The following is a 26,823-nucleotide window of genomic DNA, read 5'->3' on the forward strand; positions in this document are numbered from 1 at the left end:
CCTGTATTTTACTTTTTAAGGGCGGGAGCCCTCTTCCGTTTTATAAAAGGAACAGTCGAATTCCTACTGGAAGCGACGCGCGCAGGGGAAGGCTTTGTAGACGCCGGCTCGGGTCTGGGATTTAAGGAACTGAATTTCGCCGGGTGAAGACAGTAGGAAGAGGCGGTGGCACAATCCTCGTTTCACAGACTAGGAAGTCGAGCCTCAGGGGAGTGACGGGGCTTCTCCGCAGAAGAAATCGAGGCTGGAAGGACCCAGACGAGCGGCCACAACAGCCTCAGCGGCCAATTCAAGTCAACCGGCAGAGGGCGCAGGGAGCAGAGAGCAGGCAGCGCCAGATCCGCTGGGGCGTGGCCTTCTGACGCACCGTCACAGTTCCCTCTGTGGCCACCCATTGGCTCCCTCTTACCGGCCTTTTCCGGGGCAAGGGAAGCTAGTAGCGTAGTCGGAAGTGAGGCACCCTCGGGCTCGAGACAGAGGCGGCGTTTAAAGCTGAGAGACCCAGTACCACTGGGACGGCCAGCTTTTCCACTCAGGCTCCTCCAGCCCAAGCCAGAAGACCCCCTCCCCCAGAATTCTGGGGACCTATGGAAGGGAGCCGAGTCGGATCGCGAGGTACCCAGAGCCGACAAACCCGAGCCACAGAGTGTTGCCAGAAGCCCCGCCCCTAGGAGTGATCGGAAAGCCTCACCCATCCGGGTGAGGAACCTGGAGGGACCGCCTCAGGGCGGAGCCCGCCGACCATGGCTACGCCCCCGGGGGCCGGTCCTGCAGCTCTACGCTTCGCCGCCGCAGCTAGCTGGCAGGTTGTGCGCGGACGCTGTGTGGAACATTTTCCCCGAGTACTGGAGTTTCTGCGATCTCTGCGCGCTGTTGCCCCTGGCTTGGTTCGCTACCGGCACCACGAACGCCTTTGTATGGGCCTAAAGGCCAAGGTATTGGAGCAAGTAGGACCTGGAAGGGGAAAGAAAGGGGCGGGATGCGAGCACCTGACAAGGGCCCACAGCTTGGGGATGAGACTAGTTGGAAAAGGTCAGCTTGCCCCGAAGTGGGGATTCTGAATTCAGTACCGTACAGGTGGTGGTGGAGCTGATCCTGCAGGGCCGGCCTTGGGCCCAAGTCCTGAAAACCCTGAATCACCACTTTCCAGAATCTGGACCTAGAGTGCGGGATCCCAAGGCTGTGAGTAATCCCCGGAACAAGCCCTGACCCCAGTTCAACTTGGTGCAGCAAAGTTGCTCCTCCTGTCTACTGGATGTTGGTGTTAACTTCTCTTCTGTATCCTCAACAGACAAAGCAGGATCTGAGGAAGATTTTGGAGGCACAGGAGACTTTTTGCCAGCAGGTGAAGCAGCTGTCAGAGGTTCCTGTGGATTTGGCCTCGAAGCTGCAGGTGAGACTGGTTTGAAGGCTATTATGTGACTATTTTCTCTAACCCACTTTTTTTTTGAGAGGGAGTCTCGCTTTGTCGCCCAGGCTGGAGTGCGGTGGCACAGTCTCAGCGCACTGCAACCTCTGCCTCCCAGGTTCAAGCGGTTCTCCTGCCTCAGCCTCCTGAATAACTGGTATTATAGATGCCCAGCTAATTTTTGTATTTTAGTAGAGATGGGGGTTTCACCATGTTGGCCAGGCTGGTCTCGAACTCCTGACCTCAAGTGATCCTCCCACCTCGGCCTCCCAAAGTGCCAGGATTACAGGCGTGAGCCACCATGCCTGGCCACTAACCCACTTTTGATCTCCTACTCTCCCCCGCTGCAGGAACTTGAACAAGAATATGGGGAACCCTTTCTGGCTGCCATGGAAAAGCTGCTTTTTGAGTACTTGTGTCAGCTGGAGAAAGCACTGCCTACACCGCAGGCACAGCAGGTTTCATTGGGGCAAAACATGTAAGAGCAGAGTGTGGGGTGGTTGTATCAAGGACTGTGGTCTTTATACCTCTATCCCTGCCCACAGCTTCAGGATGTGCTGAGTTGGATGCAGCCTGGAGTCTCTATCACCTCTTCTCTTGCCTGGAGACAATATGGTGTGGACATGGGGTGGCCACTTCCAGGTATTGGGAATTTGGAGGTGTAGTGTTTAGCATGAGACCTTTTAAGGCAGTCCATTGGAATAGTTCCATGGGCTCCAGGCATAAGAAACCAGTTATTCTGTTACTATCTGTTCTCTTTATAAGGGGCCTCATTTTCTTTTTCAGAGTGCTCTGTTACTGACTCAGTGAATCTGGCTGAGCCCATGGAACAGAATCCTCCTCAGCAACAAAGACTAGCACTCCACAGTCCTCTGCCAAAAGCCAAGCCTGGCCCATGTCTTCCTCAGGGACCATCTTCAAGGACGCACCTAGAACCTCTAGCTGGCCGCCACTTCAATCTGGCCCCTTTAGGCCGAAGAAGAGTCCAGTCCCAATGGGCGTCCACTAGGGGAGGCCATAAGGAGCGCCCCACAGTCATGCTGTTTCCCTTTAGGAATCTGGGCTCACCAACCCAGGTCATATCTAAGCCTGAGAGCAAGGAAGAACATGCGATATACACAGCAGACCTAGCCGTGGGCACAAGAGCAGCCTCCACTGGGAAGTCTAAGAGTCCATGCCAGACCCTGGGGGGAAGGGCTCTGAAGGAGAACCCAGTTGACTTGCCTGCCACAGAGCAAAAGGAGTGAGTGGAACAGAGTTGCTTCTCTTTACTAGGAGCACATTCTTTGCCTCCCTTCCCTTCATCCTATCCTCTTTGCTTGCTCTCACCTCAGGAATTGCTTGGATTGCTACATGGACCCCCTGAGACTATCATTATTACCTCCTAGGGCCAGGAAGCCAGGTAGGTAGTCTGAGTCAGGATTGGATTAACAGCCTCCCCTCTTGGAGACTCTCAAGAGCCTGTGTTCATCTAGAAGTAGTAGTTTGATTCTGGTTTCCCTCCTACAGTGTGTCCTCCATCTCTGTGCAGCTCCGTCATTACCATAGGGGACTTGGTTTTAGACTCTGATGAGGAAGAAAATGGCCAGGGGGAAGGAAAGGTGAGTAGGAAGAAGCAGAAACCTGGGGAAGGCGGATGGGTAGAACAAGACTGAGAAATCCACATGCTTCAGAATTCGGAGGGCTCAGGGAATGGTTTCAGATGGTAGGATCTCCCTGCTCCCTTCTGTACAGGAATCTCTGGAAAACTATCAGAAGACAAAGTTTGACACCTTGATCCCCACTTTCTGTGAATACCTACCCTCTTCTGGCCACGGTGCCATGCCTGTTCCTTCCTATGACTGTAGAGACAGCTCTAGACCCCTGTGATAGAACTAAAATGCCCTTTGTACTCTGCCTGTCTCCTACCTCCTCAGCTCTGCAAGTCGTTTAGTAGGAATGAAGTGGAAGTCCAGGCTTGGATTGCCTGACTGCACTGCTAAAAATATTTGTAATGCTTAATAATTAAACTTTGGATTTGTTAAAATACTGCCTTGATGTGAAGGAGGGGAATTAAGGTTTCCCTAAGGTCAGCATAGGCCATTCCTTAGAAACAGAACTGGCCCTTCCAAACTGGAAGGATCCCTTTGCCTTTTTTACTTCCCTTGCTAAGTATTGTTCAGCTGTGCCTAAAAAGGTTAGCAAGGTTGAGCGCCTGGAAGAGAAATATCCTTTGGTATTCTGGAAATATGTGTCCTAATGCTAGAATATACTTTGTAAATTCTCATGCTGCCAAATTATCTGGGGGTGGTGGCACTAGAATGGGGATACTTCATGGGAATAATACTCATTGTTCTTGACCCCACTGGGTCAGTGCTGACCCTACCACCACCCACTCTGCAACAGCATCCAGATGCTAGCCTTGTACAGAAAGCCTCAGCATCTCTTTACAGTCAATGAGCTCTCTCTTTATTGAGGTATTTCAAATATACAAACACTTCAGAGCTTTTTAGATATGTGAAGGTTCCATTTAGTGAAGCAGATTAACAAAACATGATTCTAAAAGCCTACCTCCTCTAGACCAAGGCCATGTAAGAGACTTATGTACCAATCAGCATCTTTTCCTTTTAATAATCTTCAGGATGTTGGGTCGCCAGATTCCCATTTGATTATCTTGCGTCATTTTCTCACACTATTTTCTTACTTGCTTCCTCCCCAGTGAGTGTCTTGGGCATTTTGTGTGTGCAGATAGAGAAGTACAGAGTTACTGCAGGAGACCTCAGGAGTGAGACAACAGGAAATGACAAAGTAATACAGAGCTGCAGTAGCTGGGATGGGTGAGGAGCCCACTTGGGATGCCCCATGGTAGAGTACTGGTGCCTTGGGAGGGTAGAACTGCCCAGGTCTAGCGCGCTTCACTGAAGATTGGATTCACCTGCTGGGTGACTCGGATGAAGGTAGTTCTTCTGCTCAACTCTTTAAGCTTAGCTGCTCCCACATAGGTACACGTAGAGCGGATCCCTCCTAGGATGTCTCGGATGGTATGTTCCACATCTCCTTTAAAAGGAACTTCCACTGTCTTTCCCTCTGAGGCTCTTAAAGTAGGAAAAACTTTATTATCTTCTCCTTCTGGATTCCTTAAGTCCAGGGACTTTTCCCTAGACCCTAGCATTGAGCCCTGGTTCACCTGGCTTCTCCTCAGAACTATACCATCCCCCTCTCAGCAGCCATGAGTTCTGCCTCCATACTATTACTAAGCTCCTGGGCCTCCACACATACCTGTACTCAGCCACGCCCCCAGCATACTTCTTCATGGCCATTTCAGAACTCATTCCATAGAAGAGCTTGTACTTCTTGCCGTCCCTCTCGATGAGCTCACCACCTGACTCACTGTGTCCAGCCAGCATGCCACCCAGCATCACGAAGTCAGCTCCTGCCCCTGCCACCATCATGGAGAAGGGAAAGAGATTAATCTGGCCAAGGTGTTCATATAGCCACCCTCAAAAGCAACTCACACCATATTCTCCATCCTGACAATGATCCCAGCATCTTTCTCGTTCTGCTTCCCTAGCTGACCCACAATCCATGCAGGTCTGATCTGCTCTGGCCTCTATTCCTCAGTGGGTATGATTTCCCCAAGATTTAAAAAAGAGCTTCTGGAGAGTCCTTGCCTGGCTTTCGCTTTCTCCTTTTGCTGTTTTTACCATCATCGTCTGGTCATTTCATTTTACTGTGCCCAGCTAAGTAAGACTCATTTCATGTGTCCCAAGAGCAAAGATCCCCAACTTTAATGGGAGTAATGGTCTCCTGGGAAGCTGTGCAAAATGAAAAATGCAGATGTGCTTTCCCATTCCTCAGCACCTAATATTTTTAGGTATGGCTGGGGCTCAGGAGTCTGCACTGTGCAGCAATCTAGGAGATGGTCAGATGGCCCTGGCCCACACTTGGAATCTCAGATGTACCCTGCTGGCTGCCCCAGGTGATACCATAGACTTCAGAGTCACTAATTCATATTATGAAATAATCTGAATGACTTCTTGAGCCTCTCTTAGACCCTCAGAGGTGACTCATCCTCTTGTACAGAATCATCCTTCCGTGCCATCAAGCTTCTTACCAAAAGCCTTGGCCACATCCCCAGGACAGCTGCAACCTCCATCCTGCAAAGTAAGGAGCACTATGAACACAACATGGATTTCCCAAGCCCTCAGCGATGTCCCAACAGCCCAACTCAAAGCCAACAAAGAACCCTGGAATTTTTTTTTTTGAGGTGGAGTCTCGCTCCGTCGCCCAGGCTGGAGTGCAGTTACACGATCTTGGCTCACTCCAGGTTCGCCTCCCCGGTTCATGCCATTCTTCTGCCTCAGCCTCCCGAGTAGCTGGGAGTACAGGTGCCTGCCAACACGCTCGGCTAATTTTTTTGTATTTTTAGTAGAGACGGGGTTTCACCATGTTAGCCAGTATGGTCTTGATCTCCTGACCTCATGATCTGCTTGTCTCAGCCTCCCAAAGTGCTGGGATTACAGGCGTGAGCCACCGCGCCTGGCCAAACCCAGGAATTCTAATCCATCTCTGCCACCTCCATACCCTGCAGAAACCCAGCTCATACCCTACCCTGCCCTTGAGCCTTACTGAAATGATGTGGCCTTTGAGGCCATGAGCAGCATCTGCACACTCCATTACTGCACTGAGCTGTGGATACCCCACTCCAGTTTTCTTCCGAGTAGTACACACAGAGCCTAGGAAGAACATGACAAGGTTGAGAATGACGTGCTCCACAGGTGTTTGCCACTGAAGGGGTAGCCAGTGGCCCCAATGAACCAGCTTACCTGGCCCAATTCCCACTTTGATGATGTCAGCCCCAGAAAGGATTAGCTCTTCTACCATCTCTCCTGTTACCACATTCCCTGCCTGAGACAGAGCAATTGAAATACAGCATCCTTAAGGCCAGAAACAGGAGGTCATGTATTGTCACATACAGTATGTGTGGACCGTGACTTTCCAACATTATTAAAAAGAAAGGATACCTAGGTCCCCTCTGCTGGGCCCTCTGAGGGCTTTTACACTAGCCACTTCAGAGAACCCTGCTCCCTACCCATTCACCCAACACCAAGCCAAGGTAGGGGGTGAGTGGCCAATGTCACCATTGAACCTAGGGTAAAGCCGAGGTCCATGATGCACTTTTCTAAGGCAACAAGGTGCTATGATCAACAGGGACACATGAAGTGGCATGGAGGAGAATTCAGTGAGGCAAAGGAAACTATTGGACCAGGCTCACATCTGATTTACAGTAGATTTAGCTCCCCTTCCTCAAGAGACCCAAACATATACTGTCCTTAAGCCATTCTGTCATAGAACCTGTCTGGCTTCAGGGAAGGCTAAAGACCCATTTGACCAGTTGTATTGGCTTTTGATGGTCAGTAGACACACGCCTCAATGCTGTGAAGAAAATGAGGGCCACTCTTACAAGCTTGTAAAAAAAATAAATCATTGTTCATGTGACCCCTTTTATGTGATTGTAGTATGTGTCCATTTCAGTGGGCAGATGTCTATGTACCACAGGTATGTACAGTGCACAGATGTTCCATCATGGTTTGGTGAGTGACATCAGGGACACTAGATTTACAAAGACTATGAACCAAGGGTCAGACATACTACACTGACCAAATAGACATTTTCAGCTTAGAACTATGGATAATCATCCAGTATCATGATTAAATGGACTAGGAATATCATAATGCAGCAGAGGAGAAATGGACTGATGTAGCAAAACGGAGTGGCAGGAAAGTGAAAAGATAAAAAGTTACCAACTATAATAGAAACATACCATGATGGTGTGCTGGGGGAAGCGCTTCCGTACATCTTTTACAAATTCAACAAAGTGTTCAGAGTAGCCATTTGCCACATCCAGGCATATATACTTCACCTGGGGAATAGCTTCCAGGATCTGTTCCAGCTGCTCAAAGTCAGAAGAGCCTGTGCCTGAGCTGGCAGCCAGATGCTGTGGGAGAAACAGAGCCATTGGCATATCAGAGATGATCTGGTGGTCAGCCAGTGGCTCAGTGGTGAGGGTTGGTCCCCAGAAAGATAAAATATAATTGCTGAAAAACTGGGATAAGGAAGGGAGCAGGGTATGCCCAGTGTTACCTCAAGACAGTCAGGATTCTGGCCAGCAAACTCTTGCCACTGATCAAGGCTGTAATGCTTATGGACAGCAGTGAAGAGAGAGAACTGGGGAGAAGACAAAGAAGCATCAAAGGGAGAAAACTTTAAGGTCTTTTTTTCTAGAAACCTATTCTATCTGAGGGAGGACATGATTGAAGTTGGGGAGGAAACAAGTCGAAGAAGTCAGATTGAGCTGGGATTTGAGTTCAACCTTTCTTCTCTCTACAAATACCAGTAGGGCTTTTTACCATAAGCTAGTACTTGTCAGATTTCCTACCAAAGTACTGAGTGATCTGGGTTGGATTTCATCCGCCAGCACATTCACTGCTTCCGACTTAAAAGCTGACAAGCTGCTGGTGCAGTGGGACAGACAGCAGACATGAAAGAACCATGAAGAGGCTGGATGAAACCTGTGTTTCTCTGCACTGACTCAGCCCCTCCTCCTAAGGTATCCTAGTACTAAACTATTTTTGGTTATGTCCTTGTTCATTTACCAGCAGTAATTCAGTAGGTCTGGATGCTCACCAAAAGTAATGGCTTAAGGTTGATGAGAGCTGATAAGGGGCTACCCTATCCTGTCTCCATCTCTAGTGGAAAAAAGGACAAATTTCCTAGTTGGAGACATGGATCAAGCTAAAAAATCTGTTTCATTCAGTCCATTTTAATAAAGTTCAAAAATATAATGACTCATCAAGCTCATATTCTCTAGCTCAACAAATTGCAAACAATATCCCAATACTGTGAGAAAGCCATTCAAAGGCCATTGTGAATGCTGGTGTTTGTGCTTTACATGTCTACATGCAAACAGACAAGAGACGGCAGTTGGCTGAAACAGCACAAATCTTGCAACTGTCAAGAAACCCAAGGAAGTCATGTATTAGCTAGCAACAAGCAAGTGCTCTACATACGTACTCAGAGATCAACACTGTCTAGCTAAAGCTGGTATCGAATTCTGCTTTCTCAACAAACATTCTATCATCAACATACTGATAAGCAAAGAAAAGTCACTATAGGATAGGAAGTCAGCAGACGTTGGAGATATACTGGCACAGTGTGGCATGATGAGCACATCAGATTACATACCAAGCTTAAAAAAAGATGTTTGCTTTCATCCAACCTTTTTATTACAGTGAGACTTGGCTCTTATCTCTAAAACCTGATTTCTTTACCTTTCATCAGCAATACTGAAAGCCAGGCTCCACATAAAGCACCAAGACAGTCCCCAAAAAGGTTCATGTATTATAGCATGTCTGTTAACTCTGCAGTCAGAGTCACCATTTCTGAATTCTACTGGTCAGGGCAGGTGGACAGTGGGCAACAGCAAGATTTCTAAGCAGTTACTGAATGGCAATACAAATAAAGTAAAAACAAAACTGCATAACTATCAACCTCAAAGAAATGACAAGACATTCCACAAAGACATAGCAATTAAAAATAGAAAAAAGGATATGAAGTCCTTAAGACTAATGGAGCCACAAACAGTAGCAGAATTCATCAACCAGGGCTACATGGATCAACCAGCAGAGTGCATGTTCTCAGAGTGCCCAGATAACTCTCTACCTTCTCAGCAACAAGTATAGAGGCAGGTAATAGTACTGATAGGAGCAGCATCTTCCATTTCAAAGTGAACAACTTGTATATAAGAAAAACACATCCCATTTGGGGCACATCCCAGAAACTCCCAGGAACCTAGGACTTAAAGAAGAGGAAGATTAAAAAAAAAAAGAATGGCAGAAGTATTATTTTATTAATGAATTGTTCTTATTAAAGAAAATTAATAAGCTGCTTCTACTAGGATCTTCTAGTTAGGATTTTTGAATGCTTCAACTGTAGTTTCTGGACTAAAACAGTGAAAGCTTAATGTGGACAATCGTGTAACTGAAGGGATGCATGTGACTGGGAGGGGGTGACCTGGGTGGTGGGAAAAGTTGGCAAGGTGTACAAACTGCTAGACAGGACAAAAGGGAACATTCTGTTCATATATCAGTAATATGGGAGCAAAACTTAGCTTTGAATCTCACTAATTCAGAGAGCCTTTTGAACTTACCGGAAAAAGGGACTTTAGTAGTGGAAAAACCCGTAAATCAGAGCATCCTGACTGCTAACTGCCAGAGAGCTGACTGGGCATGGGCGTGGGGATGCAAACACCTCTGCAGTCAGCTGGGCTAACTGGACACCAATAGGGATGAGGCATGAGGAAAGCCCTACCTTACAGAGAACCTTGGCCATCTCAAAGGTGCCCACAGTATCCATATTGGCAGCAATGATGGGAACCCCAGTGTATGTCAGCTTTGAGTTCCGAAAGGAAAAGGATCTTGTGAGATCCACCTACAGATATGAACAGGAAATTGAGCATTTCATTAATCCACAAAACGTACCATATTAGGACAAGGACAGGCATCTTTCTTGGTTGTGGCCCATCGGGAGCGTGGGGTCAAGAAACAGCATGTAGAGAAGCTTGCTCACCTCACTTCGAGACTTAAGGGTACTGCGTTTGGGCCTCAAAAGGACATCCTTGAAGTCTAGTTTCACATCGTTGTCAATATGAGGCATGGCGCTTAGCCTCGGGGTAGCGATGAATCTGAGGGCTGGAAGGCAGGAAGTCATAAGGACCAATCTTCCCCTGGGCTTTAACGCCCTGTTACGGCTGGCGGGCTCTCCTCGCTTAAGCTGTGGAAGGTCGGGCAAAGGCCGAAGTGTGGTCCCTGAGGCCTGTCGCCTCGACCCATCCCGTGGCTGCGATTACCCTAGGGCTCCATCCCAGGTACTGTTTGTTGAGGAGAAGAGCTGGGAAAGGGTTGTGAGAGACCCTGACGGTGCATTCCTTACCCCGCTACACTTCCTTCTTCCACCCCTGCAAAGAGCAATGGGGCAAGAGGCTAACCTAGGTGGACGAAGGAGTGTTGGCGACGGGGGGCGGGGAGGGTTCATAACTAGTTTCCGGAATAGGGGTACTCACTTCCTGTTGCCTTGGTCCAGGCGGCAGTTGACCAAAGACCACCTTGCTTAGCAACTAACCTCTGCAATCCCGCTGAGCCTTCTGGGCCACGCCAACAGGTTCCTCTAGTAGCCGGCGAGAACTACTAGCCGACGAATTCCAGCTTCGGTGGCGGCGGGGCGAGGCCTTCTGGGTAACAGAGTTCACGCACTGAGGTTGCTGTTGGATCCAAGGGCGGTTAGACTACAACTCCCAGGGGAAAACGGGCGAGACCGCCCCCTGGCACGATGGGGGTTGTAGTTCGTTCTGGCCCCACTTTTCGCTAGCCCGGGCTCGCTAGGGACTCACAATCGCAGAGTCGTCATCTCTGCTGTAGCTAAACTGGATGCCTCATTTTAATTTACGACGTCACTGAACCGAAACGCGGGAGCACTCCCGAGCCTTTCCGGAACCCTGTGGAAAGGGGGGGGTGGGGTGGAGCCAGACAGTGACCCGGAAGCAGAAGTGGCCCTTGCAGGCAGAGTGCTGGAGAGCGGCAGCGGCGACCGGAGCGGTAGGAGCAGCAATTTATCCGTGTGCAGCCCCAAACTGGAAAGAAGATGCTAATTAAAGTGAAGGTGGGAGCACCTTCAGCCTTGCCAAGACGCAGTAGTACTGGGCTGGCAACCGTGCCTTACGGGAGACGTGGGGAAGGAAAACCACGCCTTTCCCCAGCCTGGAGGACGCTTACTGCCTCAGGGCTCCGCGCGAGGGGTGGTGGGAAAGTGGTGGGAAATAGGGGGACGCAGAAGGGCTTTGAGAGCGGGGCTCAGGTCCCACCTGACCACCCTGGGGTCTTTTGCCATCCCTGCTTTTTTGCCAGGACTGTGCTGTCACCCAGAATGGGGTCGCTTTTGTCGGGTCTCACTGTATTCGAACCCCTGCAGTCATAGAGAAGGCCTAGCAGCGACTTGACTCCCTCGTCTCTCAGATTCTTGGAATAAGCGCTGCTCTCCATTCTTCATTCCCAGGGTACCTGTTTCTCCCAGTCCCTAACGTAGGTCACCTCCGAGCACAGCCCTAAAACGTTAGCCCGGGGAAACCGGGGCCTCCCAGGGGCTAGACTACGAGCCTTTACTGGTGGTTGCCAAGGTGTGGTATCTCACCCGTCCTACAGGAACCAAAGCGGGGAATGTGTTCAGTCAGCATCTGCCTTTCTGAGCCTGGCATCCTGGACCAGCCTCACTTCCTTGGCTGAGGCAGGTTAGTTACCGCTGCCCTAGTTCTTGGTACTAGCCATGGTTTCCTTCATCTGCATCTCTCAACTCCCGTGGTGGTTCTTCACCAAATTGCAGCCTTCATTATTAGTCCTATCTGCTGTTTCCTCTTTTGTGCCTTCAGTCAGACAGAGATCCCCCCGCCCCCCCCAAAAAAAAAAAACTGCTGACAAGTGATGAAGTCTAATGCTAGTTTGGCCTTTTTGTAGCTAAGTAAATCTATCATTATTTCATCACCTTCTTAGCATGTTTACCGTGCAGAATAGTCATTCTTAACCTTCTCTTCCCCCGTCCTTCCAAACTACTTCTTAGCTAAGATTTGAGGTCAAGTATTAAAATAGTCTATTAATGATGATTTTTTTTTTTTTAACGTTGAGTAACGACCTATGTAAGAGTCGTAACATCAGTTTAATAGGTGAATGGGTCACTGGCACCATTAAAAAGAGAAAATAAGCTGGGCGCGGTGGCTCACTCCTGTAATCCCAGCACTTTGGAAGACCAAGGTGGGCCCGATCCCTTGAGCCCAGGAGTTGGAGACCATCCTGGGCAACATGGCGAAACCCTGTCTCTACAATAAATACAAAAAATTAGCCAAGGGTCTGGGCGCATGCCTGTAGGCCCAGCTATTCGGGAGGCTGAGATGGGAGGATTGATTGATCCTGGAATGTCGAAGCCGCGGTGAGCAGTGATGGCACCACTGCACTCCAGACCCTGCCTGAAAAAAAAGGCCAGGCGCAGTGGCTCATGCCTGTAATCCCAGCACTTTGGGAGGCCGAGGTGGGTGGATCACCTAAGGTCAGGAGTTCAAGACCAGCCTGGCCAACATGGTGAAACCCCACCTACTAACAGTACAAAAATTAGCCCAGCCTGGTGGTGGGCGCCTATAATCCCAGCTACTCTGGAGGCTAAGGCAAAAGAATCGCTTGAACCTGGCAGGCGGAGTTTGCAGTGAGCTGAGATGGTGCCATTGCACTACAGCCTGGGCGACAAGAGCGAAACTCCGTCTCCCCCATCCTCCCCCCAAAAAAAAGAAGGAGGGGGGAGAAAATAGGAAGCATCAGTATAGTGCTAGGTAAGGATATTGTTTTGTTAATTTTTTTTTTTTTTTTTTTGAGACAGAATCTCGTTGCCAGGCCTGAAATTTTTTATTTTATTTTATATAAGTGGTTGTTACTAGTGGGTGTTACTAGTTCATATTATTTTTTAGTATGAATCACTGTCAAAATCTTGAGAAACACTGTTGAATACTTTTTTTTTTTTTGAGACGGGGTCTCACTCTGTCACCAGGCTGGAGTGCAGTGGCGCGATCTCGGCTCACTGCAACCTCCGCCTCCCGGGTTCGAGCGATTCTCCTGCCTCAGCTTCTTGAGTAGCTGGGACTATGGGGCATGCCACCACGCCCAGCTAATTTTGTATTTTTAGTAGAGACGGAGTTTCACCATGTTGGCCAGGATGGTATCGATCTCTGGACCTGGTGATCCACTCGCCTTGGCCTCCCAAAGTGTTGGGATTACAGGCATGAGCCACCGCGCCCGGCCTATTGAATACTTTTATTGGCTTTTCAATGCATATGGATTCTCATGTCCACTAGGTCCAAAGAAGTTAAGTTACTAATGTTGAGTGTTTTGTATACTTTTTGAAAATTTCACCCCACACTAAGAAATTTTATGTCACAACCCGTAGAGACACAAAAATTTTGCTATTTGTGATATGCTCTCAAACTTTCAATTCTAAGTTGATTTGATAATCCACTGATGGGTTGAGACCTGCAGTTTAAAAAATACTGTTTGAAAGGCTGGGCATAGTGGTTCATGCTTGTAATCCCAGCACTTTGGGAGGCTGAGGCGAGCGGATCATAAGGTCAGGAGTTTGAGAACAGCCTGGGCAACATGGTGAAACCCCGTCTCTACTAAAAATACAAAAATTAGCCGGGTGTGGTGGCACGTGCCTGTAGTCCCAGCCACTCGACAGGCTGAGGCGGGAGAATTGCTTGAACCTGGGAGGCAGAGGTTGCAGTGAGCCAAGACTGTACTATTGTACTCCAGCCTGGGCAACAGAGTGAGACTCTGTCTCAAAAAAAAAAAAAAAAAAAACAACTGAACAAAAAACTCAGTGCTATGTATGGAAGCTTGAAAAGAAAATACAATATCCTATCACCTGTGGTCTTGCTAAAATGCTGATTATGGTTCTGTGGGTCTAGGATGGGGCACAGGTTTTTGCATTTCTCACAAGCTCCCAGGTGATATTGAATGTCTGAGAACTACACTTTGAATAGCAAAATTCTAGATTTTTTCTTTTCCTTTTAATTCATATTTATGTGGTACTTCTCTAAAATTGCCGGTCTTCTTTCCTACAACATTTACCCTTCTGCCTTCAAACAGGCCTCTGTGCCCCATCTCTATCTCCCCCCTCCCCCATCCCCTCTTGTTTGTTGCATTTCTTTATTAAATACATAGGAAAGCAGTTATACATGAGATAGCTGTTAATCTCATCTGAAGAAAATATTAATTTAAAAGAGAAAAAAAAGAGATAGCTGTTAATTACCATGTAAGTGACATATTTTTATTACAGTTCCGTTTTTTTTGTTTGCTTGTTTGAGACAGGTTCTCACTCTGTCGCCCAGGCTTAGGGTGCAGTGGTGCCATCACGGCTTACTGCAGCCTCGACCTCTCAGGCCCAAGCAATCCTCCCATCTGAGCCTCCTGAGTAGCTGGGACTACAGGCATGTACCACCACCATACCCAGCCAATTGTTTTATTTTTTGTAGAGATGGAGTCTCATTGTATTGCCCAGGCTGGTCTAAAACTCCTGGGGTCAAGTGGTCTTCCCACCTCATCCTCCTAAAGTGCTGGAATTACAGCTGTGAGCTACCATGTCGGACCCCTTTTTGAATTATTCTTTCTTCTTTTTTTTGAGATGGAGTCTCACTTTGTCGCTCAGGCTGGAGTACAGTGGCGTGATCTCGGCTCACTGCAACCTCCGCCTCACAAGCGATGCTCCTGCCTCAGCCTCCCAAGTAGCTGGGACTACAGGTGCCCACCACCACACCCAGCTAACTTTTATATTTTAGTAGAGACGGGGTTTGGCCATGTTTGCCAGGCTGGTCTTGAATGCCTGACCTCAGGTGATCCACCCACCTCGGCCTCCTGAAGTGCTGGGATTACAGGTGTGAGCCACTGCGTCTGGCCTCATTTTGTTTTTGTTTTGAGACAGTCTCACTCTGTCACCCAGGCTGGAGTGCAGTGGCATCATCTTGGCTCCCTGCAACCTCCACCTCCCAGGCTCAAGGGATGCTCCCAGCTCAGCCTTCCAAGTTGCTGGGACTACAGGTACATGCCACCACACCTGGCTGATTTTCTGTATTTTTAGTAGAGATGGCATTTCACCATGTTGCCCAGGCTGGTCCTGAACTCCTGAGCTCAAGTGATCCACCTGCCTTGGCCTCCCTAAGTGCTGGGATTACAGGCATGAGCCACCGTGCCCAGCCGAATAATTCATTTTCAACTGCTGTCTCTGTGTAGCTGACTTCCATATTTTTCTGTAAGATTTTACAATTAAATTCTTCCCGATTTAAATCTTGTTACCTTGTCTCTCTGGTTCTGAAATTAAATGCATCATCTTCTGTCATAAGCCATATCCCAATACCCATCTCATTTATTAATCCCATCAGTCACTCAGGTGTCTGGAATACAATTCTTTAGAGTCATTTAAAATTACATAGTCCTTTTATAGGACCTAATTTTTCACTTAAAACCTCTGTTTCCATTACCCTCATTCTGGTCTGGGGTCTTACTCATTTATATCTTTATTTCTCTGTAATACTTCCAACCAGGTTTTCCTACCATCATATCCCCTCTAAAGTGTAGTCTAAACCAAGATGTGATGTACAAAACCATAATGTGCAGGTCTTCCTTGAGCTTCTTTTGCATTATATTACTCCCAAAACCCAGATCCTTCATTGATTTCCTCATTGTAGATTACTTTGGCAACTGTCTTTACTATGTGAACTAGTTTTCTCATTCATGTTTTTTAACATACAATAAAATGCACAGTTCTTAAGGGTTTAGTTCAGTGAGTTTTTAACAATAGCATAAGTTGATGTAATTACAAAATCTAAACATTTGTATCCCTACCCCTCAAGAGTTTCATAGATTAGTTTTGCTTGTTTTAGAACTGTATATAAATGGAAGTATTCAATGTACGATTTTTGTATCTGGCTTCTTTCATTCTGCGTAATGTCTATTGTAATCTGTGGTTTATTCCTTCTATACTGAATAGTATTCCATTGGACAGATTATATCATAATTTGTTTATCCATTCTGCTGTTGATGGGTGTTTGAGTTATCTCCAGTTTCTGGCTACTATGAATAAGGCTTCTATGAACATTGTTATACAAGTCTTTTTGTGAACATGTGTTTTTATGTCCTTTGGATAAATACCCAAGAATGAAATTACTAGGTCATGTGGTAGATACATGTAACTTTATAAAGAAACTAAGGGGTTGTACCATTTTATATTCCCACCTGCAGTGTATGAGCATTCCAGTTCCTCTGTACCCTTACTAGCTGGTACCCTTGTAGCACCATAAAAATGCTGATGTCATTCATTTTTATTTTGGCTCTTATAGTGTTATAATGTTATATAATATAAATTAAGACACTATATATAGTGTTATATAATGTTATCTCATTCAAGGCTTAAATTGATTAACATTGATTTTCATTCACCATAGCACTTTGTCATTGCCCCTTGTGTTTGGACAATATAGCACTTCCTTTTGTTTTGTTTTGATTTGTTTTTAATTTTTAATTTTTTTTTTTTTTTTTTTTGAGACAGAGTCTCCCTCTGTCGCCCAGTCTGGAGTGTGGTGGAATGATCTCGGCTCACTGCAACCTCCACCTTTGTTCAAGTGTCCACCATGCCTAGCTAAGTTTTTTTATTTTTGGTAGAGACAGGGTTTCCCCATGTTGGCCATGCTAGTCTCGATCTCCTGACCCCAAGTGATCCACCTGCCTCAGCCTCCCAAAGTGCTGGGATTATAAGCGTGAGCCACTGCGCCCGGCCAGAACTTCCTTGTATACAGCCTTATTCTATTAATTTTATGTCTAATTGTTTCTTAGTTGTACATCTTTGCTTGATAAAGATTGTTGGCAAGGCTGGATCATATTTCTTTTGTATCTCCTCCAGTGCCTAGAGCAGTATGTTAGGTTTAGGTTCATCTTTTTTTTGTTTTGTTTTGTTTTTTGAGATGGAGTCTCATGTCACCCAGACTGGAGTGCAGTGGCGTGATCCCAGCTCACTGCAACCTCCACCTCCTGGGTTCAAGCAGTTCTCCTCCTCAGCCTCCTGCGTAGCTGGGATTACAGGTGCGTGCCACCACACCCAGCTAATTTTTTTTGTATTTTTAGTAGAGACGAGGTTTCATCATGTTAGCCAGGCTGACCTCGAACTCCAGACCTCAGGTAGTCTGCCCGCCTTGGCCTCCCAAAGTGCTGGGATTACAGGCGTGAGCCCCCACGCCCGGCCTAGGCTCATCTTATACTTGTTTAAATAGCATTGAATGTATTGTCAGGCTGTGGTGTGATATATCAAGAATATCTTCTAAAATTGTTCAATTACTTTAAAACAACTTTATGGACAATTTCAAACACATACATCAGGAAGGAGAAGGGTGTATGCACCCTTCATCCACCTTCAAAAATTATCATCTCATAGTCAATCTTATTTAATTTAAACTCACCAACTCCTTTTACCTGGTTTTTTTAAAGCAAATTCCAGATAGCATAGCATATGTTATTCACACATATTTCAGTGTTTATCTGTAAAAGAGAAGCTTTTTTCTAACATAACCGTAATTATTACATCTAAAAATTTAACTGAATGCTTACTATCATCAAATTACCCTATTGTCTCTCTTTTTTTTTTATTAATAGTTTGAATCTGGATCCAGTTAAGATCCATACATTGCCATTGGTTTATGTGTTTTTAAGTTTCTTTAAATCTGTAGATTCTCCTTTTTCCCATTTTTTCCTTGTTGAGTAAACTAGAGTTTCCTGCCGTTTGAATTTTGCTGATTACGTTCCCATGTTTTTCTTTTTTTTTTTTTTTTTTGAGACGACTCTTGCTCTGTCACCCAGGCTGGAGTGCAGCAGTGCAATCTTGGCTCACTGCATCAACTTCTCTGCCTCCAGAGTTCAAGCGATTCTTGTATTCTCGTGCCTCAGCCTCTTGAGTAGCTGGGACTACAGGTGTGCACCACCATGCCTGACTAAGTTTTGTATTTTTCATAGAGATGGGGTTTCGCCATGTTGGCCAGGCTGGTCTCAAATTCCTGGCCTCAAGCGACCCGCCCGCCTCGGCCTCCCAAATTGCTGGGATTACAGGCATGAGACACTGCTACGGGCCCCCGTGTTGTCTTTTAACATATTCCTCTTTCCTTGGTATTTCCTGTCAGCTGGTAATTAGATCTAGAGGCTTGATTAGTCTTTGTATGTTCATATGTGAGACGAATTCATAGGTGGTGATGTGGTATGTACTTCCATCAGATTGTTTTGTTTTCTGTGATATCAGTCATTTCCTACATCCATTGTTTCATTGGGGGTTACAAACTAGGAATGCTGTAATATTCTTGTTGCTTCATATATTAGCTGGAATATTTGAAAAGTGTCCAAAATGGTAGCCATTAGCCACATTTGGCTATTGAGCACTTGAAATGTAACTAGAGAGACTGAAGAATTGAAATTTTGATTGTACTTGATTTTAATTAAATTTAAAAACTGAAACTTAGCTGGGTACAGTGGTTCACACCTGTAATTCCAGTGAGTTAGGAGGCTGAGGCGGGAAGATGACTTGAGGCCAGAAGTTTTGAGACCAGAGTGGATAACATTTCGAGACCCCATCTCTACAAAACAATTTTCAGGCCAGGCATGGTGGCTCACACCTGTAGTCCCAACACTTTGGGAGGCCGAGGTGGGTAGATCATTTGAGGTCAGGAGTTTGCGTGGCCAACATGGTAAAACCCCATCTCTACTAAAAATACAAAAATTAGCCAGGCGTAATGGCATGCGGCTGTAATCCCAGCTACTTGGGAGGCTGAGGCAGGAGAATCGCTTGAGCCTGGGAGGCGGAGGTTGCGGTGAGCCAAGATCATGCCACAGCACTCCAGTCTGGGTGACAGAGTGAGACCCTGTCTCAAAAAGAAAAAAATTAGCCAGGCATGGTGGTGTGTACTTATTATAGTCCCAGCTATTCAGAATGCTGAGGTGGGAGGATACTTTGAGCCCAGGAGTTGGAGGCTGCAGTGAGCCATGATTACTCCACTGTGTTCCAGCCTGGAACACAGAGCAAGACCCCATCTCAATAAATTAATTAATTAATTAACTAAAATTAAAAAAAAAAAAACAGGCTGGGCGCAGTGGCTCACGCCTGTAATCCCAGCACTTTGGGAGGCCAAGGTGGGTGAATCATGAGGTCAGGAGATTGAGACCATCCTGGCTAACACGGTGAAACCCTGTCTCTACTAAAAATACAAAAAATTAGCCGGGCGTGGCGGCGGGCGCCTGTAGTCCCAGCTACTTGGGAGGCTGAGGCAGGAGAATGGTGTGAACTCGGGAGGCGGAGCTTGCTGTGAGCTGGGATTGCACCACTACACTCCAGCCTGGGCAACAGAGGAAGACTCCATCTCAAAAAAAAAAACAAACGTTTAAGTATGTTGTTGGGTTTATAAATCTACTTTTTCTGTTGTAAATTATGAAATTTAAATATATGTCATGTATTTCAGATGAAAATTTACCATTTGAATTTTTTTTTTTTTTTTTTTTTTGTTTTTGAGATAGGGTCTCACTCTGTCACCCAAGCTGGAGTGCAGTGGCACAATCAGCCCACTACAGCCTTGAACTCCTGGGCTTGGGCAGTCTTGCCTCAGCCTTCTGAGTACCCAGTTGCTGGTACAGGTCTGTCTGTGCCACTATGCCTGGCTAATTTTATTGTAGAGATGGTGATCTCACTATGTTGCCCAGGCTGGTCTCAAAATTCCAGGGCTCAAGCAGTACTCGCATGTCCCCTTCCCAAAGTGCTGAGATTACAGGCATATGCTACCATGCACAGCCTACCATCTCTATTTTTTTTTTTTCTTTTTTTTTGAGATGGAGTCTTGCTCTGTTGCCCAGGCTGGAGTGCAGTGGCATGATCTCAGCTCACCGCAACCTTTGCATCCCGGGTTCAAGCAATTTTCCTGCCTCAGCCTCCTTGGTAGCTGGGACTACAGGCCCGCGCCACCATGCCCAGCTAATTTTTGTATTTTTAGTAGAGATGGGGTTTCGCTATGTTGGCCAGGCTGGTCTCGAACTCCTGACTTCGTGATCCGCCCCCTCGGCCTCCTAAAGTGCTGGGATTACAGGCATGAGCCACCGTGCCTGGCCCCATCTCTACATGTGATATAAATATGAAATACAGGATTTTGAATATTTGGGTGGAAAAAAGAACATAAAATATATTAATTTTTTTTTTTTTTTTTTTTTTTTTTTGAGACGGAGTCTCGCTCTGTCGCCCAGGCTGGAGTGCAGTGGCCGGATCTCAGCTCACTGCAAGCTCCGCCTCCCGGGTTCACGCCATTCTCCTGCCTCAGCCTCCCGAGTAGCTGGGACTACAGGCGCCCGCCAGGTCGCCCGGCTAGTTTTTTGTATTTTTAGTAGAGACGGGGTTTCACCATGTTAGCCAGGATGGTCTTGATGTCCTGACCTCGTGATCCGCCCGTCTCGGCCTCCCAAAGTGCTGGGATTACAGGCTTGAGCCACCGCGCCCGGCAAAATATATTAATTTTTATATTGATTACATGTGAATAATATTTTGGCTATGTTGGGTTTAAAAATATTAAAATTTTACCTCTTAAAAAACTTTGACAATGTGGCTACTAGTAAATTTAAAAATTGCATATATGGCTTGTATTACATTTCTACTGGACAGTGCTGCTTTACAAAATCTTACCCTTATCAAGGACGTTGTTGTTGTTGTTGTTGTTGTTTTTTTTTTTTTTTTGAGACGGAGTCTTGCTCTGTCGCCCAGGCTAGAGCGCAGTGGCCGGATCTTAGCTCACTGCAAGCTCCGCCTCCCGGGTTTATGCCATTCTCTTGCCTCAGCCTCCCGAGTAGCTGGGACTACAGGTGCCCGCCACCTCGCCCAGCTAGTTTTTTTTTTTTTTGTATTTTGTTTTAGTAGAGACGGGGTTTCACTGTGTTAGCCAGGATGGTCTTGATCTCCTGACCTCGTGATCCGCCCGTCTCGGCCTCCCAAAGTGCTGGGATTACAGGCCCGGCCAAGGACATTGTTTTTTAAATAATTTTTTATCATTACAGCATATTCATATTTGTGGCATAAAAAATGGAAAATACAGAAAAGCATAATAATGTAATTAAAATCACCCATAATTCCACTACTCAAGTTAAAGGATTAATATACTGTATATACCCTTCCAGGCTTTTTGGAGAGCATATAGATACATATGTTGTTTTTACAAAATTTTTATTATACTCTATATACTATAACTTTTTTGTTAAATTATCAGTATATTGTTAATACATTACAAAGTTATCCTAAACATTGTTTGAGGACTTCGTAATTTTTTGTCTGTGATTGTACCATAATTTATTTAACCCTCAGCTGTTTGATATTCAGATTGTGTTTCTAATTTTATAGTATCAAAATGTTGCAATAACCATTGTAGGTATACTTTTGGATATAGTCATGAGTATTTTCCTGGAAGTTTGTTGCTGGGACACTATATTGCCAAATTGCTCTCTAGATATATTTATGGGCCTCTACAGTGGATTTCAGAAACAAAGGGCCAACTCTAGAGTTTTAGAATTTAGAAACCAATAATTCTTTTTAAAAATATAAGGTCCAAGCATTTTGCTCTTGGAAGAGCAGCTCTAGGTCTTCTCCGAGAGTCTTTTTTCACTCTTAAAGAATTTGTGGTCGGGCGCAGTGGCCCACACCTATAATCCCAGCACTTTGAGAGACTGAGGCAGGCAGATCACCTGAGGTCGGGAGTTTGAGACCAGCCTGACCAACATGGAGATAAACCTTCTCTACTCAAACTACAAAATTACCCAGCTGTGGTGGTGCATGCCTGTAATCCCAGCCATTTGGGAGGCTGAGGCAGGAGAATCGCTTGGACCTGGGAGGCAGAGGTTGCAGGGTGAGCTGAGATTGTGCCATTGTACTCCAGCCTGGGCAACAAGAGTAAAACTCCATCTCAAAATAAATAAATAAAATAAATAAATAAATAAATGATTGTATTATCGGCCAGGCGCGGTGGCTCACACCTGTAATTCCAGCACTATGGGAGGCCAAGACAGGTGGATCACTTGAGGTCAGGAGTTCAAGACCAGCCTGGGCAACATGGCAAAACCCCATCTCTACTAAAAATACAGAATGTTATCAGGCATGGTGGTGCCCGCCTGTGGTGCCAGCTACTTAAGAGGCTGAGGTGGGTATCACCTGAGCCCAGTATGTTGAGGTGCAGTGAGCCATGATCAGGCCACTGCACTCCATCCGGGTGAGACTGAGACCCTGTCTCAAAAAATAAATAAAGTGAAATAGTTTGTGGACAACAGAGAATTACAAACTTTTTATTTTGTCTTTTTAAAGTTACCACAAATTGTCACTACCATTCTCTAAAAGGACATTAACACCTGAATATATTTAGTTTCATGAAAATTTCACTGTTAACACTGCTTTTCTCATTTTACCATAGACTATTGAAAATTTTCACACAGACCAGCATAGGTTGGGGTAGAAGCTTGAGAATCACTGCTGTAATTTATTCTTTCACATCCAAACAGGTTAATCCAAAGAAATTGTTCTTGTATTTTTGGAAACATACTAGTACTAAATAATTCTCCTTTTTGGGAAATTTTCTGAGTTCTCTTTCATGCTGGTCTATGTGAATACCATAAGGAGAAACCATATGTTATTTTCTGAGCTACTATAAGAGTGTACATTGGGTCCCAATACTAGAGCAGCCAGACTCAGGTAGGACGGAATACAGAAATAAAAGCACAGGCTCTGGGACCAGGGAATCTAGATCCACGCTCTACTTTTGATTGCGTAGATATGTTTTTAACCTAAGTCTTATTTTTCTCATCTATAAAATGGAAATAGTGATAGTCCATATCTCATAAATACTGGGAGAATTAAATGTGATGCGTGTAAGATGCTGATCATAGTTACTGACCCTTAGAAAGTGTTCAGTGGCTGGGCAAGGTGACTCATGCTTGTAATCCCAGCTCTTTGGGAGCCGAGGCAGGAGGATCACTTTAGCCCATGAGTTTGAAACCAGCCTGAGCAACATAGAGAGAACTCGTCTCTACAAAAAAAAAAAAAAAAAAATCTTAAAAATAGCTGAGTGTGGTGGTGCACACACCCTATAATCCTTGCTACTTAGGAGGCTGAGGTGGGAGGGTTGTTTGAACCCAGGAGGTCAAGGCTACAGTGAGCCAGGATAACACCACTGAACTCCAGCCTGGGTGACAGAGCAAGACCCTTAAAAAATAAAGAAAAAAATAGTTTTCAGTAAATGTTAGCTGTGATTATAACATGATCATCAGTATATTTAGCCCTTCAAAAATATTCATTGACTGCTTATGTGTCGAACACTGGGAAAGTTTAACACAAACAACTAGCTGTAATTGGTATATTAATATTGGAAGTATTAAAGTACACTGGGAACAGGTATGCACATCATACAGGAGGTTTTGTACATTGCTGGAATACAGTGGCACAATCTCGGCTCACTGCAACTTCCACCTCCTGGGTTCAAGCGATTCTCCTGCCTCAGCTCCCGAGTAGTTGGGATTACAGGCATGCGCCACCACACTTAGCTAATTTTGTATTTTTTAGTAGAGAAGGGTTTCTCCATGTTGGCCAGGCTGGTCTTGAACTCCCAACCTCAAGTAATCCACCCACCTCAGCCTCCCAAAGTTCTGGGATTACAGGCGTGAGCCACCGCACCCTGCCAGGAGGTTGTCTTTTATTTAAGGGGTCTTGAAGTTTGGAGAAGGAGAAGGGGAGGATATTGCAACAAGGAAAACAACGGAAGCAAAAAAATGCCCATAAATTAGACTGAGCATGGTGTGTTTGTGGCCTGGATCACTGTAGGCTAATGCAGATGGAGCTTTTAGAGCAAGGACAGATGGGAGATGACACAACATTTATGACTGCATAATCAGTATAATTCTTGTTTTGGGTATCACCAGCCCTTAACTTACGGAAGAAGTCAAGAAGACAAGAGCTGCAATTTAGGATTTAGGTAGAAGTCTGGAACGATATGGGAGATGTAATGTTGACTTCTAGTCCTCTTTTCTCTTTTTTCTTTTTCTTTCTTTCTTTTCTTTTTTTTTTTTTTTTCACGAGGGTGTTGCCAGGGTCTTCCTCTTGCCCAGGCTGGAGTACAGTGGCACAATTGTGGCTTACTGCTGCTGCCTCTAATTTCTGGACTCAAGCGATCTTCCCACCTCAGCCTCCCAAATAGCTGGTACTACAGGCATGCACCACTACACTCAGCTAATTTTTTTTTTTGGTTGAGACAGGGTCTCGCCGTGTTGTCCAGGCTCTTCTGGAACTCCTAGGCTCAACTGATCCTCCCGCCTCAGTCTCCCAAGGTGTTGGGATTGCAGGTGTGAGCCACCATGCCCAGCCAATTCTACCATTTTTTAAAATACTGCTCAGAGGTGATTTCTGATGTCCTTGAGAATTCTTTGAATTATCTGAATATTAATTTCTAGTATTGATATTTAGAACAAGGTCCTTCTGACTTTTTTAAAGATACCTTTCAGGCTGGGTGCAATGGCTTACGCCTGTAATTCCAGCACTTTGAGAGGCCGAGGCAGGCGGATCACCTGAGGTTGGGAGTTTGAGACCAGCCTGATCAATATGGAGAAACCCTGTCTCTACTAAAAATACAAAATTAGCCGGGTGTGGTAGCGCATGCCTGCAATCCCAGCTACTCGGGAGGCTGAGGCAGGAGAATTGCTTGAACCTGGGAGGTGGAAGTTGCGGTGAGCTGAGATTGCGCCATTGCACTCCAGCCTGGGCAACAAGAGCAAAACTCCATCTCAAAAATAAATAAATAAATAAATAAATAAATAAATAAATAAATAAATAAAAGATACCTTTCATTGCCATATCATCCAAAAGAATGCCAATATTCTCACTGATTTTGGGGGACTGATTTTGGAAGATGACTTATGGAATTAAGAAGATCCGATGGTTCAAAGAATCTTGCCCTATCAAAGTTGTTCACAGCCTAAAAATATTTGATAAATGAAGGTATGTTCAAAGCCTTCTCATTCTCCAAAGCTAAGAATATGCATCTTTTAGAAGGCATTAGATCCCAAAGACCAAGATAGGATGTTTTACCTAGAAGACAAATTGTACATTGGGCTTTAAGGACTCATGAAACCATTGCCTGTTTCAGACGCTGACCGGAAAGGAGATTGAGATTGACATTGAACCTACAGACAAGGTGATGCATGCCCAGCTCCTCTTCATGCACTTCTTGCCATGTATATTTGTTTGCATATGCTTATGAACTTGATCCTTTTGCTCTTACGCTGTCTGCATAGCCCTTGTTCTTTCCATTTCCATGGTCCTACCCCTGAGCAGCCCCTGACTACTTGTCTCTTTAAAGGTGGAGCGGATCAAGGAGCGTGTGGAGGAGAAAGAGGGAATCCCCCCACAACAGCAGAGGCTCATCTACAGTGGCAAACAGATGTGAGTTTGGAGTGAGAATGACAGCGTGGCAATCTTATGTGAAGATGAGAAGATGAGAGGGGGCACGTACTGAGGTGGATTGGGGGTGCCTCTTGTTTTTGCTGCCTTAGACCCTTTGGCAATCTGGTGAAGCCTCTAAGCCCCTTCTCAGAATAAGATTTTTTCAGGCATAAAACAAAATATATAGAATTAAAAGAAAACTAATTATGTTGAAATAGTTATTAAAATACTAAAACAAATTTGTGACATAGTAATATAAGTACTTCTTTATTAATAAGATCTAATGGTAGGTCTAATATGACCATAATTTTGAAATATTTTCCAGATACCTATAAATGATCATGATAGAAAATAGTAATTTCTATTGTTAACAATTTGCCTATATTGCTAATACTACTGTGGTTTTTGGGCTTTGTTTAAAGTTAGAAGAAATGTTAAATTTCAGTTGGGAGTTAGTAAAAATAAAGATGGGATTTTTTTTCTCATTCAAGTTTGCAGACCCCCAAAGAGATCCATGAAACTCAAGAACTCCTGTTCTGGCTGGGCGTAGTGGTTCACGCCTGTAATCCCAGCACTTGGGGAGGCTGAGGTGGGTGGATCATCTGAGGTCAGGAGTTCGAGACCAGCCTGGCCAACATGGTGAAACCCCATCTTTACTAAAAATACAAAAATTAGCTGGGCGTGGTGGTGGGCGCCTGTAATCCCAGCCACTCGGGAGGCTGAGGCAGGAGAATTGCTTGAACCCGGGAGGCGGAGGTTGCAGTGAGCTGAGATCGTGCCACTGCACTTCAGCCTAGATGACAGAGTGAGACTCTGTCAAAAAAAAAAAAAAAAAAAAAAAAAAAACTCCTAAGTCTTTTTTTTCGGCTTCCTTTTCCTGCAGGAATGATGAAAAGACAGCAGCTGATTACAAGATTTTAGGTGGTTCAGTCCTTCACCTGGTGTTGGCTCTGAGAGGAGGAGGTGGTCTTAGGCAGTGATGGACCCTCCATTTTACCTCCGTACCGTGTCGCTCATAATGAGGCATCATATATCCTCTCACTCTCTGGGACACCAGAGCCACTGCCCCCTCCCCTGGATGCCCAGTATTGTACATCTACTGGTGGGAGACTGTGAGGACCCCAGGATTCAGTATTCCTGGCCCAGAGGGCCCTTGCTGGCTATTGGGTGTTAGTTTGCAGTCCTGTGTGCTTCCCTCTCTTATGGCTGTGTCCCTGGTTGTCAATAAAATATTTCCTGGCCTCCTGGAATCTTTCTTCTGTTGCACAAGTTGACTGAAATAAAAATGGACCTAATGCTCACTCAGTTAT

At 45.6% G+C, this 26,823-nt stretch overlaps 3 protein-coding genes across 14 annotated transcripts; 2 read left to right on the forward strand and 1 right to left on the reverse strand.

Annotated features, from left to right (window-relative positions):
• Positions 1-5,754, forward strand: TINF2 (TERF1 interacting nuclear factor 2). 3 transcript variants are annotated; one of them, XM_030930133.1, is made up of 9 exons: positions 1-935; positions 1,078-1,182; positions 1,292-1,393; positions 1,759-1,866; positions 1,954-2,050; positions 2,195-2,651; positions 2,743-2,810; positions 2,918-3,009; positions 5,471-5,754. In XM_030930133.1, the coding sequence occupies exons 1-9, from the start codon at positions 744-746 to the stop codon at positions 5,651-5,653; spliced, it is 1,404 nt and encodes a 467-aa protein (XP_030785993.1). In that variant the 5' UTR covers positions 1-743; the 3' UTR covers positions 5,654-5,754. The 3 variants fall into 3 exon arrangements, with proteins under 3 accessions (XP_030785993.1, XP_010362053.1, XP_010362052.1); XM_010363751.2 differs by having other exon boundaries at positions 5,262-5,607; XM_010363750.2 differs by lacking the exon at positions 5,471-5,754 and adding an exon at positions 3,143-3,434.
• Positions 3,834-10,907, reverse strand: GMPR2 (guanosine monophosphate reductase 2). Of its 10 annotated transcripts, none has more exons than XM_010363747.1 (11): positions 10,568-10,859; positions 10,016-10,137; positions 9,758-9,877; positions 9,110-9,244; positions 7,532-7,615; positions 7,212-7,385; positions 6,214-6,295; positions 6,017-6,123; positions 5,502-5,544; positions 4,667-4,826; positions 3,834-4,482 (listed from the first exon to the last, which is right to left on the reverse strand). In XM_010363747.1, exons 4-11 carry the CDS (start codon positions 9,206-9,208, stop codon positions 4,293-4,295), a joined length of 939 nt encoding a protein of 312 aa, XP_010362049.1. In that variant the 5' UTR covers positions 9,209-9,244; positions 9,758-9,877; positions 10,016-10,137; positions 10,568-10,859; the 3' UTR covers positions 3,834-4,292. The 10 variants fall into 10 exon arrangements, with proteins under 10 accessions (XP_010362049.1, XP_030785997.1, XP_010362051.1 ...); XM_030930137.1 differs by having other exon boundaries at positions 10,509-10,734; XM_010363749.1 differs by lacking the exon at positions 10,568-10,859 and adding an exon at positions 10,379-10,458.
• On the forward strand, positions 10,900-26,763 carry NEDD8 (NEDD8 ubiquitin like modifier). The gene is made up of 4 exons (XM_010363736.1): positions 10,900-11,104; positions 25,218-25,265; positions 25,431-25,513; positions 26,397-26,763. The coding sequence occupies exons 1-4, from the start codon at positions 11,087-11,089 to the stop codon at positions 26,491-26,493; spliced, it is 246 nt and encodes an 81-aa protein (XP_010362038.1). The 5' UTR covers positions 10,900-11,086; the 3' UTR covers positions 26,494-26,763.
• Positions 26,764-26,823: the final 60 nt, after the last annotated feature.

Source organism: Rhinopithecus roxellana, chromosome 5 (assembly GCF_007565055.1).
Source record: "Rhinopithecus roxellana isolate Shanxi Qingling chromosome 5, ASM756505v1, whole genome shotgun sequence".
Taxonomy (NCBI): Eukaryota; Metazoa; Chordata; class Mammalia; order Primates; family Cercopithecidae; genus Rhinopithecus; species Rhinopithecus roxellana.

What these genes read in the sequence shown, in the direction of transcription:
- TINF2 (XM_030930133.1), top strand. Translation starts at nt 744, where the DNA reads ATGGCTACGCCCCCGGGGGCCGGTCCTGCAGCTCTACGCTTCGCCGCC. An exon ending in CCTGCCACAGAGCAAAAGGA is followed by an intron (nt 2,652 to 2,742) that starts GTGAGTGGAACA and finishes CTCTCACCTCAG; the next exon opens with GAATTGCTTGGATTGCTACA. An exon ending in ATGGCCAGGGGGAAGGAAAG is followed by an intron (nt 3,010 to 5,470) that starts GTGAGTAGGAAG and finishes CCTCTTGTACAG; the next exon opens with AATCATCCTTCCGTGCCATC.
- GMPR2 (XM_010363738.2), bottom strand. Translation starts at nt 10,102, where the DNA reads ATGCCTCATATTGACAACGATGTGAAACTAGACTTCAAGGATGTCCTT. An exon ending in GGATGTGGCCAAGGCTTTTG is followed by an intron (nt 4,827 to 5,501) that starts GTAAGAAGCTTG and finishes TGATGGTGGCAG; the next exon opens with GGGCAGGAGCTGACTTCGTG. An exon ending in GGGGGCGTGGCTGAGTACAG is followed by an intron (nt 4,483 to 4,666) that starts GTATGTGTGGAG and finishes TCCTACTTTAAG; the next exon opens with AGCCTCAGAGGGAAAGACAG.
- NEDD8 (XM_010363736.1), top strand. An exon ending in ACATTGAACCTACAGACAAG is followed by an intron (nt 25,266 to 25,430) that starts GTGATGCATGCC and finishes GTCTCTTTAAAG; the next exon opens with GTGGAGCGGATCAAGGAGCG. An exon ending in ATCTACAGTGGCAAACAGAT is followed by an intron (nt 25,514 to 26,396) that starts GTGAGTTTGGAG and finishes CTTTTCCTGCAG; the next exon opens with GAATGATGAAAAGACAGCAG.